The sequence below is a fragment of the Choristoneura fumiferana genome, chromosome 9 (assembly GCF_025370935.1).
Source record: "Choristoneura fumiferana chromosome 9, NRCan_CFum_1, whole genome shotgun sequence".
NCBI lineage: Eukaryota > Metazoa > Arthropoda > Insecta > Lepidoptera > Tortricidae > Choristoneura > Choristoneura fumiferana.
In genome coordinates, this window is record NC_133480.1 from 11,549,211 (window position 1) to 11,563,788 (window position 14,578).

The 14,578-nt window shown below is 38.2% G+C and overlaps 1 protein-coding gene across 1 annotated transcript; it reads left to right on the top strand.

Moving 5' to 3' along the window:
- The first annotated feature begins 1,299 nt into the window (after window positions 1–1,299).
- On the top strand, window positions 1,300–11,097 carry LOC141431297 (farnesol dehydrogenase-like). Its single transcript, XM_074092415.1, has 7 exons — window positions 1,300–1,372; window positions 4,221–4,376; window positions 6,071–6,233; window positions 7,137–7,278; window positions 9,429–9,558; window positions 9,864–10,010; window positions 10,960–11,097. Exons 2-7 carry the CDS (start codon window positions 4,221–4,223, stop codon window positions 11,002–11,004), a joined length of 783 nt encoding a protein of 260 aa, XP_073948516.1. The 5' UTR covers window positions 1,300–1,372; the 3' UTR covers window positions 11,005–11,097.
- The last annotated feature ends 3,481 nt before the right edge of the window (window positions 11,098–14,578 follow it).

A 14,578-nucleotide genomic window follows, 5' to 3' on the forward strand; every position in this document is an offset into this window, starting at 1 on the left:
TGTCTATTTATCCGAGGGCTTGTATTGACTTTTAGTCTCGAGGTGAAAACTATTTTTCACTTCGATTGCGAGATAAAAATAGTTATTTCTGTGAATGAATTAATGCATTTAATAGGTTGCATAAAACTTTCATAGGTTTTTAAATACTTAAATCTTTTTAGATTTCGGCGGCAAATGATTATCAATTATGTCTTTTGCTCTTTGCTCGACATCATAATTTTCACTATCACTTGACGAAACTGTGAGAATAATCAATTTATTTTAATCGTTTATGATTTACGCTCTACAACAATTTCAAAGTTTTCGCGGTAAGTATTTTTTTCCAACCAACACAGATATAACAAAATCGCACCGGCGAAATGGTCCATACACAAACTGGAATAAAAAGAATGGCGCCACCTTCTATGCGGAAAAAGCATAGAACTAAGACCACGTAGACTAAGAACGTAACATTTTCGTCATGAAAATGGTCCACACACAATCTTATTTTATGCCAAAAACTAAGCAAATACTGGCTGTTTGAGTTTATTTAAGTCACTCGAAGTAAATTAAAAAAATAATTACTTTTACTCCCTAAGGACTAAAGTATTCACTTTACTCCCGCCTCTTAAGGCTATATTGACCTACTTTTAGAGCATGAGAAGTGAAAAAATAGTTTTTTGTCCAACCAATACATAGTCACTATCCTAATAACTGTAAAGAGTGATAAGTTCAACAAAATAAAGCCAGCTCCGAAGAACTACGCGAGTAACTTAAAGATTGTTTTTTTTTACCGGATAATCTTTGCAGGCGCCGTAGCGCTAATTAAAATTTTCAGCAAAGTTGCAAACACCATTGTTGTCTCTGAGCTATGTAAGAATTGGACGGATTGACGTAGGTTAGGTACATGGAGAAAATTCAAAGGTTCCTTTAAGGACTTCTGAACCCTAAAAAAAGCGGTAGATTGTTTTGCTAATGCGTAATAATTTATGTACGTTTACGTTTTATTTCAGTTTCAGATTTTTGGTAAAAACTCTGTATTTGTATCGGCCGAAACCGCAATTGCTAGCTTTTATGTTAAAAAACGGACTTGCAATGTTATCCGTTTAAACCAAAACGCACCCGAAATTATCTACTTGGAAGTGGCCAAGGCAATAATCTACTATTACCTGATTCAAGTATCGCAATAACGAGAATCATAATGAAATTATTCTTTGAATTCTTTGAATATAAACAACAAGCGATAAGAACACAAAAATAAATTATGTACTATTCATGGACAGAACACACCTAATGCCTCTATTTATTGCGAGGAATCGCATTAACACACTCATTACACTTTGTGCGCGCCACGAAGCACTGCTGTTTTTTCCACATTTGAACTTAGAAAAAGGTCAGTTCCAATATACATTTTTATTTTCTTATGATTACCTAAAATAAAAAGCCGTGGTGGCTGAGTGGTTTGACCTATGGCCTCTCAAGCAGAGGGTCGTAGGTTTAATCCCCGGCTCGCACCTCTGAGTTTTTCGTAATTCATGTTTTACGGTTAATGAAAACATCGTGAGGAAACCTGCACAAACCTTCGAAGCAATTCAATGGCGTGTGTGAAGTTCGCAATCTGCACTGGGCCCGCGTGGGAACTACGGCCCAAGCCCTCTCATTCTGAGAGGAGGCCTGTGCCCAGCACTGGGACGTAAATAGGCTGGGATGATGATGGTGATTACCTACCTATTGATGATAGTTGCATATTAGCACAGAATAGATACAAGTGATATTTTTTACTCAAGTTTTTTCATTAAGGGGCTGTTTCACCATCCATTAATTAGTGTTAACTGACGGTTAAATGTGATGCCGTCTCCGTCTATTCGAACAAAACAAATAGAGACGGCATCACATTTAACCGTCAGTTAACACTAATCAATGGATGGTGAAACAGCCCCTAATTGTTATTTGTCAGAGATGTGTAGCAACCCTGTCAGCGACTGCAAATCCACTATGGACTGGGAAGGAAGCAGTACCACTGCCATGAGTTTACAGTGGCCGTACTCGATAGCGACGGCGTAAATTATTTGTATAGAGTGCCCTTAGTGTAAGTTTTCGGTCACAAAATACGTCTCAATCGCGTTCGCGTTAAAATCTCAATTTGTATGCAAACACGAACAGCGCCTCTAGCAGAACGTTTGCGATGTTCGTGTTTCGATACAAATTGAGATTTTAACGCGAACGCGATCGAGACGTATTTTGTAACCGAAAACTTACACTAGGGGTAGAGAATTGTACAGCGCCTCTACAAATCATAATTATAACTTAAGTAAAAATGTATCTTACGTTATTAATGATGTTTCGTTTAAATTGACATTTTGGATTTGTATTCATACTTAAATAATGAGGGCTATCGCGAGTGAATTCGCCACTAGAGGCGCTAGTGTAGCGTGAGGTCTCCGAAATGTCAAATCTCATAGTTTTTGGGTGAGCTACGCGGGTTTATTTATAATTAGAATAATTTTGTGAATATTTTGCAATATCTGAAATTAATTATGGCAAATATGCGTTCCGGGCAATGAATGTCTGTGTTTTGAGATAGTTTTGTCTTTCGGAAACCTTTGTCCTCCCTTTTTTCCGAATAAAACGGGGACTATGCAACACTGTGGCATGCTCGATATTTTTATGGTACGGTTTTAAAGTGTATTAAATATGACTTTAATCTAAACTTTGTTTTCACGCCCGTAATAACAGACTTTGAAAGCCATACTTAAAAACCTCACGCAACATTGCGCCATCTAGTGAGACAAAAAACGATAGCCCTCATTGTGTTGTTGACATTGAATTTAATTATTATTATCCTTGTTTTGTCTTATTAAATATTCAATTTTTTTTGCATGCCTACTCTTATAAGGTAATTGTCATCATTGAGACTATCAATCCTATATACTTTTAACATCTCAACATGAACATGATGTTTTGCAAATAAATAAATTTCATTTCATTTCAAATAATTTACGCCGTCTGGTAGTGGTACAGACAGTGCCGTACTCTCACCGGCTAAAAAACCCGACTGCACGTCCCTAATTCCCTGCAGCTTTAAGTAATCCTGTTAATTATATACTGGAATAATGAAGTATTAAAATTACGATGTCAGGTTTCTCTCAGGTATTTTTCGGGCATTGAAAAATGCAGGCATGAGAAATATCTGATGATCAAATAACCAAGAGTCATTTAGAGAGACAGAAAGTGAGAAAGACTTACATCAAAGAGATCAAAATATGAGGAAGTATGAACTACATTATACGTAGCTCATAATATTTACTTACTGAAATTTGCAAATTATTATGTAGTAAGTACTCAAAGATATGTTGTTTTTATTGAATGAGGGCTATCGCGTATGAGCTCGCCGCTAGAGGCGCTAGTGTAGCGTGAGGTGTCCGAAATGTCAAATCTCATAGTTTTTGGGTGAGCTACGCGGGTTTATTTATAATTAGAATAATTTTGTGAATATTTTGCACTTACCTGAAATTAGTTAATATGGCAATTATGCGTTACGGGGCAATGAATATCTGTGTTGAGACAGTTTTGTCTTTCGGAAACTTTTGTCCTCCCTTTTTTTCCGAACAAAACGGGACTACGCAACACTGTGGTTGCTTGATATTTTTATGGTACGGTTTTAAGGTGTATTAAATATGATTTGAATCTAAACTTTGTTTTCACGCCCGTAATAACAGACTTTGAAAGCCTAACTTAAAAACCTTACGCAACAGTGGCGCCATCTAGAAAGACAAAAAACGATAGCCCTCATTCTGGTTGCATGGAGTTTTTGTATAAAATATTAAAGTAAAACCATTGTGTAACTTGTTATGCCTACTCCTAATTTAGTCGTTAATCTTGGGACACCAGGGCCGGATTTAGAGGTCTAGAGGCCTTAGGGCAACAAAGGAGTGGAGCCTCCCCCCCATAGTATTTTCCAAATAAAATGAACAGTACTGGTAATTATGTTTTTTGCTTAGTAGGAGAGCTACGTTTTTTATTCGTCAATATGTAGATAATTTCCATAAAGGGAAGTACGTAAGCCAACCTATGGGCACTCTTCCGCAGGGCCGAGACGTAGGCGAATTATATATATTGATAGAAAGGTTATTTTTTTGAATTCAATAGTTGACATTCTCTGTTAGTTCCGCTTTTTAATTAATGTACTTATAATTAAAAAGTAAGTATTATAGTTACTTTATAAATACTTTATAATAAAGATGACGTCCCTGCCTGGCATGGAGCGGTGGGCGGGCAAGACGGCTGTGGTGACGGGTGCGGGGTCCGGCATCGGCGCGGGCGTCGCCGCCGCGCTTGCCGCCGCGGGCATGCGCGTGGTGGCGGTCGACCGCAAGGAGGAGGCAGCCATCACTGAGGCGAGTAAACGCTCCAAGAAGGCGGCGGAGACATCGTGGGGTCACAGAACTTCCTGCCAGTTTCTCTCTAGTTCATCATGCCAACCAAAAAATGGCAACAGGGTCGACGTGGTGCTACCCCAAGGATCCTCGTAACGGTCGGTATTGCTACGATTTGTATGCCTGTGACGTGGGACAAGCGGTGATCATGATGACGATAGCTTCGATCAAGTTAGCGGTTAAGATGTGCGCCATACTGCCTGACTTCAATGAATATAATTCTCAACCCATTTACATACATAGGTACCTATAATATGGTGTCGGGATACGGTTTAGTCTTATTATTTGTCAGAAAACTTGATACTACGACGAGGCAATATAACTTGATTTGCAATGGTCTGCCGTACCGTTATCAAATCTTGATAAAAGGTAGGTAATTTCTATTATATACGCGCCAATACTGCATAGCATTAATGAAGGTAAAGTCCATATTTAAATGATGCGTTAGCAATTTTTGTATATTTTATTTAAATATTAATATTATAAATGCGAAAGTTTGTAAGTCTTTTTGTTTGTTTGTTACTTCATCACGTCTAAACCCCTTATCCGATTTAGATGAAATTCGGTATACAGATAGTTTGCGTCCCGGGGAAGGACATAGATTAGTTTTTATTCCGGAAAATTGCATAGTTCCCACGGCATAGTGAAAACCGAATTCTACGCGGATGTTACCCAAGGCTAGTTTTATTTATATCAGGAATCTCGGAAACGGTTCTATATAGGATGAATGATCTAGACACGATTTTGACAAGGCGGATAATAGGCTATTGCCACTGTTTACTGGTTTTTAAGTATTGTTATATTTTTTATACTTGGCTATAAATACTTGATATATTCCCTACTAATCATATCGATATTCCTCTTCCTCTGGAAGAAAAGAAATTAAAACTTAATTTACAACACCTGGTGGGCTATTGGAACCCGGTTTTAATAGGTATATATAAATTGTAAAGAAACCATTGGGTAACTCCCTTAGGAAACTCCAAATACTTTTGGTCAAGGCATGTTATTAATTACTTACGGCATACGTACTTATACTTACCTACAAAAAACAAATGTCATGGTTGTGAGTAAGTATTATTTGTATAATTTTATTATTGTGCCTCGAATCATCCCATAAACAAACGTCCGAGCGCGCAACGTAATTGTGGAACGGTGATGAGAGGAAACAGGAGATCCTAAGCCGCATTTCGCTTGCTGCCCGAGCTTATCAATGAGGGCTATCGTTTTTTGTCTTTCTAGATGGCGCCACTGTTGCGTGAGGTTTTAAGTGTGGCTTTCAAAGTCTGTTATTACGGGCGTGAAAACAAAGTTTAGATTAAAATCATATTTAATACCCGTACCATAAAAATATCGAGCAACCATAGTGTTGCGTAGTCCCGTTTTGCTCGGAAAAAAAGAAAGGACAAAAGTTTCTGAAAGACAAAACTGTTTCAAAACACAGACATTGCCCCGTAACGCATAATTGCCATAATTAATTTCAAGTAATGCAAAATATTCACAAAATTATTCTAATTTTATAAACGCGGGTTTATTTATATAAACTCGCGTAGCTCACCCAAAAACTATGAGATTTGACATTTCCGAGACCTCACGCTACACTAGCGTCTCTAGCGGCGAATTCATACGCGATAGCCCTCATTATTTCCCGACAGGCCTTAAACCAGCTGAAGTGCACGAGTAACGTGACGGCGCGTCAGTGCGACGTGTCCGACCTGAGCCAGCTGGGCGAGACCTTCCGCTGGCTCGACCAGCACCACGGGGGCGTCAGCGTGCTCGTCAGCTCGGCTGGCATGCTGCTCCCTGGCCAGATCACTGGTGAGCATTCAATTGTAAAACTTAAGGCCGGCAACGCACCCGCAGTCCTAATAATGCTGTAGGTGTCCATGGGCGGCGGTGATCACTTACCATCAGGTGACCCGCCTGCTCGTTTGCCAGCTGTTCCATAAAAAAAACTAGCTTTCCATGGTAGAATAAGTATACACCGTGTTATTTTTGATTTTCGCCAACTTTAAGAGAATATTCACCGGTTAAATAAAGTTTATTCCTTCTAGACACCAGAGGCATAACGTTTTATTGTTTATTTATTATATGTATAGATTAACCCGCAAATGAACGCACTGTGAGAAGCTAGCTAACATTACACGATGAAATGCTAAATAATACACCGTAGGCGTATGTGCGTATGTGCTTAAAATGAGAATTTCAGTGTTATTAATTAAGGAAGTTCATCATCATCATCATCATATCAGCCGTAGGACGTCCGTCCAGTGTTGAACATAATTTAGGCCTCCCCCATAGAACTCCAGTTGCTTCGGTTGGAAGCGGTCTGCATCCACCGTGAACCCGCGGCTTTGACCGCAAGACCCCGTCCGTATCGTTGGTGGATTAAGAAAGTTAAAAGTTAATAAACTTCACATTTGTATACTGATAATATTTTAATGTTATTACGATTATTATCCTTGAAACTACAGCTGGAAATTGTAGTTTAGTTCGAGATGAAATCTGACCGTCATCAATCTAGAATGAACGGGCATTTATTAGGCAAGCGTGCTCCATCTTAGTCTACATCCTCGCTTACCGTCAGCCTTGATTGTGGTCAAACGCTAGTTTTCTCCTGTATACCTAGTAAACAAATAAAAATCACTCTTCCAGGTATTCTGCTGAAACGGCTGCTGCAGTTGTAAACTAACTTAAATTCAACATTTCTTTGCGTTGCAGACGTTGGCTTAAACCCCTTGGACGAAGAAGTGTTGTGCCAGACCCTGGACGTGAACACGACGGCGGTGGTGATGTGTGCCAAGCACGCCGTTGCTTGTATGAAGCGGCACGGCATCGACGGACACATTATAAACATCAACAGGTAGTTATGATTCAAATATTTCCTGGAAATTGTTGTTGCTATGTGGGTAACTAGTTTTAGGTCAAACTATTTATTTATTTATTTATTCATTTATAAGTCATGTTCATTACATTAGGTGACATATTATTAAATAGTAGGTACACGACACCCTAACTACTACTACACGAACTATATATAAGCCTTTAGCTGCGGCTACCCTCGCGTAAACCATTTGATCTGGTACTTACTCCAATTTAAATTCCGGGATTTTAATAAATGGGATCATTGGAATTTCCAAAAGTTATCTACATAGAAGTCTTCATTTATGTTTAACCTAACTAATTAATGAGGAACACCTGTGCATTGCATGTCTTTAGACACTTAGACATAGCGGTTAAGATATAGGGATTTTAAAGGATTTTACGTTATATATGCTATCCTAGGATTACTAATGTATGGGCAAAAAACTGTTCCCAAAGTATCACATCCCAAAAATCATTTGCCAAAAAAACTTATCGCAATTTTACAGTTAATAATTTTTTTCGGCAAATTATTGTTTCACAAATAATTACTTAGTCATGTTTCATATTACCAAGTATTATTTAGTCAAATGTATCGTATGATATAATAACCTACTTATTTCTGGGAGCAGTTCGTTGCCGTGGGGGGCGCAGTTTTAACCTAACCTAACCTACTTTTCTGGTAGCAATTCGTTTCTGTGGAGGACGCAGTCTAACCTCATCTACTTTTCTGATAGCAGTTCGTTTCTGTGGAAGACGCAGGTCTAACCTAATCTAACCTACTTTTCTGGTAGCAATTCGTTTCTGTGGAGGACGCAGTCTAACTTCATCTACTTTTCTGATAGCAGTTCGTTTCTGTGGAAGACGCAGGTCTAACCTAATCTAACCTACTTTTCTGGTAGCAATTCGTTTCTGTGGAGGACGCAGTCTAACCCCATCTATTTTTCTAATAGCAGTTCGTTTCTGTGGAAGACGCAGGTCTAACCTAATCTAACCTACTTTTCTGGTAGCAATTCGTTTCTGTGGAGGACGCAGTCTAACTTCATCTACTTTTCTGGTAGCAGTTCGTTTCTGTGGAAGACGCAGGTCTAACCTAATCTAACCTACTTTTCTGGTAGCAATTCGTTTCTGTGGAGGACGCAGTCTAACCTCATCTACTTTTCTGATAGCAGTTCGTTTCTGTGGAAGACGCAGGTCTAACCTAATCTAACCTACTTTTCTGGTAGAGCAGTTGGTTTCTGTGGTTGGTTTGTGCGAAATGTTATTTTGAACAAACATTTTTTTGGAATACAATATTAGCCAAAAGAAAACGTTTGCTTAATAAACGTTTGTCGTAATAAAATTTGACAAAGTAAAATTATGCCAAATGTTAATTTGACCAAATGAATAAAATGCGAAATGTAAATATGCTTAAGATTCGTTTGGGAAATGAAACTACTGCGATAAGTTTTTTGGGAAGTAAAATTTAGCGAAAAATATTTTGCCAAAACGGCAATACACTACACCGCTGTCCTAATTTGGCACGACAGGGCCTTTGCATGCCAGCTGCTGGTAAAATGTGTGTAATCCATTGTATTGTCAGACAGTCAACGAATGTAATTCCTAGGCCACCACAGAACCGTGTCGTAATGACATTTTACGTCATTCGATAAACAATATAATCTGAGACGGAAATCTATACTGAGCGGCAAAAAATCTGGCCCTCAAATTTATGCAGTAATAAGTAATTTTGTACGTAGAGTGGGCCAAATTTTGTGCTGCTGAGTATATATATATAGGTAGTCATTCACGATGACGCGTACCGTGGTTCTTATTACAATGTCATTAATGTCTAATTCTGACAAAACCACGTGTCTCCGTGGATGGCTAGGTAACCCGTTTGTGTTGACTGGTTGACTCCGCCCTGCACGTTTTTCGATAGTTGTTGGAAACAGCATCTAATACCTTTAAACGAGCAATTCTTGTATATATATTTCGGGGATCTCGGAAACGGCTCCAACGATTTCGGTGAAATTTGGTATGTGGGTTTCGGGGATGACAAATCGATCTAGCTTGGTCTTTTCTATGGGAAAACGCTTATTATCGAGTTTTAGCCCGAGAAAAGCTTATTTTATACTTTACTTTAAATGTAAGTTTATTGTATTGTCGCAGCCTCGCGGGGCACTACATCCCGTTTAATTCTGACATGAACGTGTACTCGGCCAGCAAATACGCCATCACAGCCTTCACTCAGGCCCTCAAACAGGAGCTTGCTCACTTTAAGAGTAAGATCAAAGTGACGGTAAGACTTTAAAAAACTCAAAATAATTTTCGTGTACTTATAGCCTTTTCAACAGAAAACTTCAATATTCATTTTTCTAAAAGGATGTTTTTCCAACGCAGCTTTATCATTTATCATGAGTAGTTTTCAGATGAGAATATATAATCTGTCGATTATCCAAAAGAGAGTTTATCGGGAAAAATGTGGTCAGATGCGTGTGAAGTCGTTACCTTGCCACTACTTTTCTCAACAACCCAGAAAATCCCAAGCTGGTCTCCACGCCAAATTATCAGGGATATTGCAATAATAATTGTGGATTTTTTCAGAGCATATCTCCGGGAGCAGTGAGCTCGAATATGGCGTCCAAGATGTTGGATGTCCTGGACAAGGATCGAAATGCCCGCCCGGCGCTAAAACCCGCCGATATTGCTCACGCAGTTCTCTATGCACTCTCCACTCCACCGAACGTCAATGTAAGCAAATCTTTCTGTCCTTTCACAGTAAGCTTTCCGTTGATTTCAACAGCGTGAAGCACAATCAGCAGCAGAAGTGGATGAGCAGTTACACGACTCTACTGCCATAGTAATAAGCGAGTGCGTAGTTGATTTTGAGCACCACAACCCACAACTGCTCATCTACTTCTGCTGCTGACTGTACTTACTACTACGTACAGTCGAGTTTCAAAACATAAGAGTAAAAAATATATCAATAATATCTGAACACGCTTCTACGCCGTTAACAATAGAGTCATGTTCAGATATTTTTGAACAAGTTATTACTCACAAGTTTATGAACTAGACTGTACCCTGTTAATAATCATTCTGACGATTAAAGCTCTCTCGCTACAGTAGGTATGAACTCAAAAACACTACCATGACCAGGGACATTATTAGGATTAGGTATAGCCATCTCATAATGTTAGGTAAGTACTCTAAAAGGCGACAGTCTCATAGGCTAAATTCGGCTAAAAGGTAACTGAAGATAAAATATGTCTGCAGGTGGTAGGACCTTGTGCAAGGTCCGCCCGGATTGCTACCACCATCTTGCTCGCTAATCCTGCCGTGAAGCAGCAGTGCTTGCACTGTTGTGTTTCGGCGTGGAGAGTAGGACAGCCGGTGAAATAACTGGCACTTGAGGTATTCCATCTTAGGCCTCTAGGTTGGCAACGCATCTGCAATACCCTGGTGTTGCAGTTGTCTATGGGCGGTGGTGATCTCTTACCATCAGGAGACCCACTTGCTCGTTTGCCATCCAGTCGAATAAAAAAAAAAAAAATCTATCTATCATCTCATTTTTGACTTGAAGCTAAAGGTTGGAAATACAAGAAGCTAATCTTCTATACTCATTGACATGAGCCTCGTATTTTGAGAACAAGGTTTGCAATCATAACAGTGACTGATATATTTTAGTTTAATGTTGCAGGTAAACGAGTTGACCATCACGTCTGTCACCGAGACAAGATTATAAACAACCATCACTTACACAAAATATATATATTAGGCGATATGGCATATTATGACTAGATAGTTAGTGCGTTCGAGGAGCTCTGGGAGCCAATGGCGAGGATCCTTGCGCCGAACTGCAGGAAAGCTCTGACGATGTCCATCTTGAGGGTCCAGAGCGGAGATGAGGTCTGTTGCTGGTCGTTCTGCGGTCGATTCTGTGGGGAGACGCAGGTTACGTTAGTTATTGAGAAAATAGAGCTGCTATGAAACAAACCACTACTTTGCGGGTCGTTTTCTAACATACAAATAATACAGACATTTCATACAGATATGTCCTACAATTACAAGTGGAATTGGTATAACTATAATAAACTTTTAACTGACTACCGACCCTCACTTGTATTATACATACTAGCTTTTGCCCGCGGCTTCGCCCGCGTAGATTTCGGTTATCGCGCGCTGTTCCCTCGGGAACTGTGTATTTTTCCGGGATAAAAAGTACTCGTAGCCTATGTTACTCTCGGGCCCATAAACTATTTCTATGCCAAAAATCACGTCGATCCGTAGCGCCGTTTCGACGTGAAAGACGGACAAACATACAAACACAAACATATAAACACACACACTTTCGCATTTACAATATTAGTATAGATACTAATAACATGTCAAGGGTGCTCTTTAACATGTTATTTAATTTTTGCCTAGAAGGAGAGCTACGTTTTTAGGGTTCCGGAGCCAAAATGGCAAAAACGGAACCCTTATAGTTTCGCCATTTGTGTCTGTCTGTCTGTCTGTCCGTCCGTCCGCGACTATCAATGCTAGAAAGCTGTAATTTTGCACGGATATATATGCCAACTATGCCGACAAAATGGTAAAATTAAAAATTAGAAAAAACATTTTTTTAGGGTACCTGCCATAGACGTAAAGTGGGGGTGATTTTTTTTCTCATCCAACTCTATAGTGTGGGGTATCGTTGGATAGGTCTTTTAAGCTTATTAGGGGTTTGCTACGACAATTTTTCGATTCAGTGATTGGTTTGCGAAATATTCAACTTTAAAGTGCAAATTTTCATTAAAATCGAGCCCCCCCCCCCCCTCCTCTAAAATCTAAACCAGTGGGAGGAAAAATTTGAAAAAATTGAGGATGGTAGTAAGTATATCAAACTTGCAAGGAAAACTATAACTGCTAAGTTTGCTTGAGAATTATTAGTAGTTTAAGAGTAAATATCAGCCTAAGGTATAAAATATACCTAAACTTGGAAGATTCCGTATAAAATACGAAATCCTAAGAAAAATGACTTAATTTTTTCGTAATGGCTACGGAACCCTATTTTGGGCGTGTCCAACACGCTCTTGGCCGGTTTTTTTTATCTTACTGCGGCAACGAATTTAGGCCCTATTCTACGAAGTGCAAAATTCAAACTTCGTGTCTTGCCGTCCCACTGACGCTAATAAGTATTACTTGATACGAGAGTGAAAGGGACGGTACCATACGAACTTCAATTTTCGAATTTTATAGTAGCCCCCGAGATTGTATTTTATGTTTACTCAACTAATTTTAATACCGAACTAAATTAAGCATCAATCGATTTGTTAAAAGTACTATAATATGGGGGTGGGGTACCTAGTACCTACCTACTAAGATACTGCCATTTTGGACTTATCCATTCGTAAGTAGGTAATCGGAGTACTCGTGTCGTTAGTGGCAGGGCAACTGGGTGGCGATTGCGTACCTACTTAACATTGATACACATAATATGTAGGAAAGTATAACAGTTTAAAATTAAGGATTAAATTACAAAAACGATGTTATTCATTTGTTTTATTTAAATACATTACGTTAAGAAGTTTTATTTTTAGACAATCATGTATTATATTACTTATCATAATAACACAATAACAGTCTTACTAATTAAAAAAAATTAAGTATCATAAAGTTATAAATGCCATCCATGCAGCAGGTCACTATTAGAATAGTGCGACAAAGATCTTAATGAACGTGAGGGACGTTTGCACTATTATGAATATTATATATTATTAGCTTTATATACAGCTACCTACTAGTACTAAAAACCACAAACAAAAGATACACACAGCGATATTCACGGCAAACCGTAAAATAGTAGATTGTACAACAATAGCATAAAACGAGCCATTTTACCCGAGACGTTCAAATAGCCACCTAACTCAAGCCACGTCGAGGGGAAAATGAGTTTAATGCTTGAGTTTCATATTCTGCTTTTTGCTTCGATTACGAGAAAATGAAATAGCAACAGTGGAAGCAATTATTCACTTACTATGTACCTTTTATTTTTCATGCATTACTATAAAATTAGTTTTTTTTTAGTTTTATATAAATTAAAAATTATTAAAAAAAATATGTAGAAACTTCTTTGTTTGAGGCTGCTTACACCTAATTGCCTTGGTCTTCAGACGAAGATTTTTCTTTATGCACTAGAGCTTATTAAATCATTTTATGTCGCCCAGATCCTGCATAAACACGAACTTTACGAGCATGAGAAGTGAAAAAGTATTTTTTGAAAGGTAGTCGCTTTAGTTTATTGTTCAGTATCATTTGTTCATTCATCATCGTTGTCGAACATATTTTAGTTTACAAGTCGTTATCACAGCGATGAACACAATGCACAGATAGCATTTACATGTAATTTATCCCAAACAATCAATGAATAAAAATCATCAAACTCAACCTCATCCTCTTCCTCCTCATTCATTCATCTATCATATATCAGCGGTATTCATGCATTTTTGGCGATGGAAAACTTATTGGAAAACTAAATATTAGTCGAAGCCCTAAAAATAAAATAAATAAATATCATGGGACACTTTATACCAATTGAGCTAGTCCCAAACTATAACACTAAAATAACTTTAAATATAATAATTTAGTGGCTCTACAACCTTTGAGATATGAAGTATTTACTAAAATTATCCTCAGTACTCAGTATTATGGGCCGAATATTCGTTTTTTTCGGTAAGTATTCGGCATATTCGGCAGGTTTACCGAATATTCGTATTCGGCCGAATATTCGGCTAAATTACTGAATATTCGGCAAAGTGGTATTCTTCTTTTAACTGTATAGAACCATGTATGAGACGAGTGTTAAATGTGTTATTTTATGAGCTACCGTGCGGCTTTATGTTTTTGTTGACACTGTGCCTTATTTCCAATAAAAATAATGGCAGATAAAAAAAATGGTAATTAATTAAAAACAAAATATTTTTGAGATAAGCCATAGTGATTTTTATTATGAAATAAAATGATACTTACCTATAATTAATGTGGTCTTTCTTGTGAGAAATTAAGCAAGTTTTTTGTTTTAATCAAGGGTTGCATGATTAATTCAACAAAAATGAATCATATTTCAGTTTTTACTCAGGAATCAATTATGCCGAATATTCGGTCCGGTAAAAGTTTTACCGAACATTCGGCCGAATATTCGTATTCGGTGAAACCCATGTTCGGCCCATCTCTACTTTTGCGGAGCCCTCACAGGAGCCTTGAGACTCAGCGGAATGAGAATGGCAGGTCTATACTACTTAGAATATATCACAAATTAGGTACTAATGTTGTAAACT

Excerpts from the sequence above, each read along its gene's own strand:
- LOC141431297 (XM_074092415.1), top strand. The coding sequence starts at position 4,221 with ATGACGTCCCTGCCTGGCATGGAGCGGTGGGCGGGCAAGACGGCTGTG. Across the intron at positions 6,234-7,136 it reads GCTCCCTGGCCAGATCACTG|ACGTTGGCTTAAACCCCTTG; the intron begins GTGAGCATTCAA and ends TTTGCGTTGCAG. Across the intron at positions 10,011-10,959 it reads CCACTCCACCGAACGTCAAT|GTAAACGAGTTGACCATCAC; the intron begins GTAAGCAAATCT and ends TTAATGTTGCAG.